The sequence below is a fragment of the Gymnoscopelus braueri genome (genome assembly GCF_963280865.1).
Source record: "Gymnoscopelus braueri genome assembly, chromosome: 17".
Lineage (NCBI taxonomy): Eukaryota > Metazoa > Chordata > Actinopteri > Myctophiformes > Myctophidae > Gymnoscopelus > Gymnoscopelus braueri.
This window is the reverse complement of record NC_137617.1, coordinates 21497500-21504037: the sequence shown is the minus strand read 5'-3', so window position 1 is coordinate 21504037 and position 6538 is coordinate 21497500. Positions and strand designations below refer to the sequence as shown.

The 6538-nt window shown below is 41.9% G+C and overlaps 1 protein-coding gene across 1 annotated transcript in view; it reads right to left on the bottom strand.

Moving 5' to 3' along the window:
* Positions 1-118: 118 nt before the first annotated feature.
* plbd1b (phospholipase B domain containing 1b) overlaps positions 119-6538 on the bottom strand; it is a gene marked incomplete at its 3' end in the record, with an annotated part of 7831 nt that continues 1411 nt past the window's right edge. The window contains exons 3-10 of the mRNA XM_080455236.1: positions 6349-6490; positions 6075-6221; positions 5273-5417; positions 4305-4505; positions 3164-3304; positions 2098-2283; positions 1078-1184; positions 119-295 (exon numbers count right to left, since the gene is read on the bottom strand). Coding sequence (XP_080311362.1) covers positions 119-295; positions 1078-1184; positions 2098-2283; positions 3164-3304; positions 4305-4505; positions 5273-5417; positions 6075-6221; positions 6349-6490 — 1246 coding nt within the window. The remainder of the gene's footprint in view (positions 296-1077; positions 1185-2097; positions 2284-3163; positions 3305-4304; positions 4506-5272; positions 5418-6074; positions 6222-6348; positions 6491-6538) is intronic.

Sequence of the window (6538 nt, the reverse complement as noted above, 5' to 3'; positions counted from 1 at the left end):
AAAATGCGGTAAAATCCTGTCAGCAAAGGAGAACAGAGAAGTTGCGATAGTGGGCAAAGGTTAGAATTGCTCATCTGAATGTGTGGACCTGATCTACCTTGTTTGTCTTTCTCTGATGTTAGGGCTCATATACAGAAGGCCTCATAGTGACAAAGGTGAAGTCATATGTGTTTGGAAGACCCTGGTGCGCTGTGTGGTTGAAGCGTTGCCACGAGAATGGTCGCAATCCGCCTTGTGTGGTTGGTCCATTTATGGCCTCAGCAACAAACTGACGAGCCATGCGGTAGTCTGTTACCTGTAATGAAGTGTGTGTGTGTGTGTGTGTGTGTGTGTGTGTGTGTGTGTGTGTGTGTGTGTGTGTGTGTGTGTGTGTGTGTGTGTGTGTGTGTGTGTGTGTGTGTGTGTGTGTGTGTGTGTGTACATGTGCGAGAGAGGGAGAGAGAGAGAGAGAGAGAGAGAGGGGAGATTCAAGTCATTTAGGTGGGTTCATATAACAGATTTATACTGCTGACTGACAAGCAGATACTTGGGATCCAGTTATGGGCTCGTATACTTCTGTAATTCAAGACCTGGCTTTCTTCCATAATAACTGCCCCTATGACCCCTGGAGATGTAAAGAAATACAAAAGCTCGTGAAATACTAATGAAATACAATCGCTGGCTACGGGCCACTATTAAAAATGACAGAGGAATGACCAATGAGGTTAATTGTAGTTTAGATTTATAGATCAAACTACTGTAGTTGGTAAATGAGCGGATGAAATGAGGTAGCTTATAGGTCTGTCTGTACACTGTAAAAAATAATATGTATAACTGTTTATAAATATGTCCTTAACAGAGTTCAATTTACTCTCTAGAATTTATTGATGGATTGTTTGGTATTATCAATTTATGAAGTGAAGTCTGTTGACGTGGAACTATGAACTAAACTAGAGAGATATGCGAAAACTAACGATTGAAAATACAGAGACACAAATGTCTAACATTGTCTTGTACATATGATTACATAGACTTGTGTTTTGTTTATTTATATTTCAGTTCATAAATGATCTAAGGGTGCTGATAGTGACCTCTGACCTTTGTGTCATAGCAACCTCCTGGGTGTGGTCTCCTTGGTCTCAGATCGTTACGGCAACAGATGGTTTTGCACGGATGGCCTTTGGCATATGGATCTCTCCTGTAGTCTGAAATGAAGCCGGTCTAAGATTTAGTTCTCTTACTTTTTTCCAGGTAAACCTCCTTTGAAATGACAACAATGTATCTATTCTATGTTGCTGTACATTAGTGGTTACCAAACCCTTCAGCTCAAGACCCAAAAGAGACCAAAAATAGCTATTTTCCCACTAGTGAAAATAGGCGATCTACACGCTCACAATGTGTCGCACAGCGACGCGTTATGAGGTTGTAGATCTACTATTTGACAATTTCTTTAGTTTTTCACCTCTAATGACATGCCCAGTATAGGGATTGATCATTAATTGATTATTTTATTAAAGGTAGGGTAAGTGATTTGCAATTATTCAAATAATTGCAAAATGGGTCTATGTTCTGATAGTGCTCGTTACTATAGAGTGTCCTGTCCATATAAAGAGTCTCCATGTCTCTCCAGCTCTTTATAAAACAGAAAATGTATTTTGTAGTTTTTTTTTTTTTTTTGTAGTTTCATTTCCAATTTTATCCAACCAGGACAGAGAACTCAATCAGGATATAGATTAAACAAGTGAAATTGGAAGTGATGACACTTAGAAATGAGCAGACAAAATTTTAACTGGAACACTATACAAATTAAGCTTAAAAATGGGTACTTTCTCCTGATTGGCTGAGATTTTGACACCTACCGAAAAATGTATTTTCTGTTTATTAAAGAGCTGGAGAGACAGGGAGACATCTGTTACTGAACAAACACTCTATAGCAATGATTACTATCAGAATATAGTATTTTAACCTTTTAACAAAATACTTTTTGTTTTAACCAAAAAATATCACTTACCCTACCTTTAAATTATCAATAATCGCAAGTTCGATTAACCGTTGCAGCCCTAGTCCCAGTCCAGCCAAGCTCCAAGTGTGTGAATCGGCTCTGAGCAGCAAACTTACTGTTGTATCTCATGATGTGTTTGAGAGAGGACAGGTCCGTCACCCTGGCCTGGTCCCTGCGAAGGATCTTGGCTCGGGGGCAGAGGTCATAGGAGAAGTCCTCGCCGTGTCTCTTCCACATCACACTGTAGCCACTCATGTTGTATATGTCTGTGTGAAACGGCACGTTGTAGGACGGCCAGTAGCCTGTCAGAATTGGACATGGTGGTCACAATGAATGTCCAGTAATGGAATGGGTCCCAAACTGAATGTATCCAAATGGACCAGTTACATTTGTACAACTCAGAGTTATATTAACACTATGGATTTTACTGTGACTTTTCAATCCCAGCTTCAACATATGCTAATGCTAAAAGCTAATCAGCCTAAAATGTAAATCACCCATTCTTGAGAATTGGGATAAAACCTTAATAAAAATGTATACTCTTCAATTACTATGTTGACTATTAAACCATGTAATGGGTAACGACTAACGAGTCATAACATCTGACAGTTCAGCATCCATTTAGCACTTCTGGAACCACAATCTTTACAAGTGCTAGTAGTCCACTTTTGTGTAAATGAAATGTTTTTTTTCTTCATTTCTTTAGAATTCATCTTTGCTCAAAGCATTTTAAGTGTCATATACTGGACTGTACTGTACATTAGGCAGACAGTCGGCCAATAACAGCAGGGGTCCTGTGGGATGACATCAGAGACAGAAATAACCTCAAAACATATTTGGTTGTTTATCTGTCTGAGTGCTTTGGTCTCATATCTCGATGAGCATCACAGATACCAGATAAGATCCATGGCCCAGGCTTGTTGCCTGGCGACAAATGTCGATACATTGTGTCCTTTGTAAGTTATGAAAATGTCAAGCCAGCACACTCACGCACTCAAGAGTCTGAACACGATTATAGCTTTGATCGAAAGTCAAATGATTTATCCTTTAGCATTTGAGGGAGTGAGATAGTATTCTATTGTACCCATTTTGTTCTGCTCAGTTCTATTCTGCACTTATATATGAGAATACTCAGTTTAATTCTACTTTGCTGATCTCTGTCCTGTCTTGATGTGCCCTTACCTCTGCGTAGGGTCTGTGTCTGATCCGAGTGCAGAACTTTCCCAGGAATCTGTTCCACCACCGTCAGTGCTCCGTCCCCGATGCTCCGACCTAAAGACACCCTGCTGAGGTCCACCACCATGTACTGGCTGTTATAGGTGCCTGGAATAATGATAAACTTCATATGATTACGTACAAATATTTTATTCATAAATAAGATTCATATAATTTTGGCCTCAAGAGCTCTGATTCTTCTCACTCCCTACTTTAGTGAAACACAGAAGGCCAACACAAGAGGATTGGGACTGGAAGTGAAACAGAGCCAACAGGTGGATGCTGGGGTGGTGGTGGGGCAAAAGCAAACAGCAGTGGCAAAGGTGGCAGGTAAGCACCAGCAGATAGTCGGCATGAGCATTTTAATAGACCAGCCTGTTACTATCATAGGCATTTGACACACTTACTCTAGTTGTCTGCCTGAACTGGCTTACTACCTCACTGTATTTGGTGGACACTTTAATCCAAACCACCATTATGCATGAACATATATTTATATACGTATATGGATGTCTTATGTTATGTTATGTTATGTTATGTTATGTTATGTTATGTTATGTTATGTTATGTTATGTTATGTTATGTTATGTTATGTTATGTTATGTTATGTTATGTTATGTTATGTTATGTTATGTTATGTTATGTTATGTTATGTTATGTTATGTTATGTTCCACCTCTCCATAGCACCATGACGCACAAGATCAGAACAGCCGCACATTTACATACTCAAGTGTTGCATAATACGAGCCAGGGTATGACTGAGACTCTAATGTTCATGTTTCCATGTACATTTGTGCTTTCTTTTCTTTCTTTCTTTCTACACACACACGCACGTGTGCGTGTGTGTGTGTGTGTGTGTGTGTGTGTGTGTGTGTGTGTGTGTGTGTAAACAATATTTTGTATTTCTGTTTCACTCTATGGTATGGTATGGTATTGACCTGCTCTATATGTAAAGTGTCATGAGATAACTTGAGATTTGGTACAACATTAATCAAATTGATTATTGAATATGGTACAACATTAGCCTGGAAACCAGACAACAGCACAACTAGACCTGGGATTGATCGCCAACTATTTGAGCTGACGGAGCAAGGCGGGACGCCTCACCTGAGTTGTGCTTAGAGAAGATGTGTGCCCACTCCTCTCCGCTGCGTGCCAAGCTGTTGGCCAGGCGGACCCTCTGCCAGGCCAGCAGGCTGTCAGGACTGAGCTGCGTGAACAGGGAGGTGTTAAAGACGCTGTTGGTGGTCTGAGTCATCAGCAGACCACTCCCCAGCAAGTAGAAGTCATCCAGAGACGTCAGGAGGCCTGGGAGAGGGGTAGTGGTGGTGTTGAAGGAAAGGGGGATGGGCATGCCGTGAAGAAGAGAGGGAGGATGAATGAAGTGTGACATTTTGAGGGACCAGAATGAAGGGAGAAAGAAACAGGAGGATGTGGAGAGAAGAAGAGGAATATGTATTTTCATGGCACAATGTTCCAAAATGTATTATAACATTGAAACATTGTAACAGTATACATAATAATAAGGTAAGAATATGTTAACTAGAGGAGCGACTCCTTATGGGTTTTCCTTGTTCATATATTAAGCCAGCTCTAACTGTCAAAGAGAGATCAGGGTGTATGGTCAGCCACCTCCACTGGCACACTATAATCTTTTTTGGCCTGTCATTTTAGTATAGCTGTTGTAGTGATAACACTGTCCTCCACGTCTCTAAAAATAGCATATTAAAACCCCTTGTGTTCTAATGGGAATGCGGCCCAGCCGGCCCAGTAAAAAAAAAAATTATGGCTAGGAAACACTTGGCAAATCTTTGGTGACAAAATTACTCAACCTCCAATGATTGACTTATAGTGGTATGAAAATAGCTTGCAGACTAAGCTGTTCCACTGAATTAAAGAGACACTTTAAATAAATTGTCCATCAGGAATTGTGCTGCTTGTTGCACTTGGTTGTCTAAACACGAGCTGGAATGTACAGTACGGTACAATGTTTTGTCTAACTCCACCACAGACAACCCTGACTACAGTGCCATCGCCTGCTAGCATCATGTGCGCATCGTGTGGACATACTGTACCAGGATAACTGCTGAAGGACATCCTGCCAGTGGCTGTGTGTGTGTCTGACAGCCTGAAGTCCCAGTGTTTGTAGATACGCATACTGGCGGCATAGGTGTACCAGCTGGAGTGGGCGAATAGCAGGTTCTCAAAGCCAGGCAGCACCTGAGAGATGAAGAGCAGAGAGGATGGGGTAGTGAAAGGTGTTGGTCTTGGATGTAGATGGTGGATTGGCCCGTGTGTGTGTGTGTGTGTGTGTGTGTGTGTGTGTGTGTGTGTGTGTGTGTGTGTGTGTGTGTGTGTGTGTGTGTGTGTGTGTGTGTGTGTGTGTGTGTGTGTGTGTGTGTGTGTGTGTGTGTGTGTGTGTAGGGTACTGGTTGAGGCATAAAAGTTAGTTGGCATGGCTTGTAGTCAAATTGTCTGCTACTACACTATATATCCATACTGAGAAAAGATTGCTACCTGACGTTCAGTGGTCATTATTTCATAAGCACAGATAAGTACAGTGTCAAAAACATAACGTTGAAACGGCGAAAAAGCTTAAAGAAGTATGGTACAATAATTGCCGTTGTTGTCATGGCAACTCTTATTTTTGCTTGCATGTCAATAGATAGATACATCATTTTGGAATGAGCATTTCCTCATTCACAGTCCTCAACTTCTATTCCACTTTGAATGAAAGTGATTTTATCCCCTCATTGATTCCACTCTGCTGGTAGCTCGTTAGTATTTCGATACCCTTAGCCCTGAACAACAAAAGCAATTAAAGCCTACACAGAGAGCCCACTCGCAGCTTGAGCCAAATGAGTTGGTGAGTGTAACCTTTATAAGCGCGGTGCAGTGGCCCATGCCAGACATCCTGAAAGAGGCTGTTCCTGTGGAGGAGTTGGAGCGTTGTGTCAGGGCTGGGATGAGGTCCAACAGGTCCCCGATCCCATTCAGAAACTGGACTGCAAACACTGACAGAGGCTAGGGAGGAGAAGGAGAGGGTATGATATGAATTAAATTAAATTGTGACAGCTGTCTTTTTCCTTCAAATGAATAGACACACAATGCACTCACACTTACGCACACACTCACACTCACACGCACACACCTCTTTGTATTTTCCCTTGGCCCAGTGTGCAGCCCCAGCCTGAAGCCCATCCAGTTGAGCCAGGATCAGTCCCAGATGACGCCACAGGGGGTCACTGTTTCTCTTCAGTTTTACCTGCTCTCTGGCCCAGTAGTCCTGTTTGCTGTGGTTGACACAGGTACAGGGGGTAAGTGGCGTTCATGCAATGTCA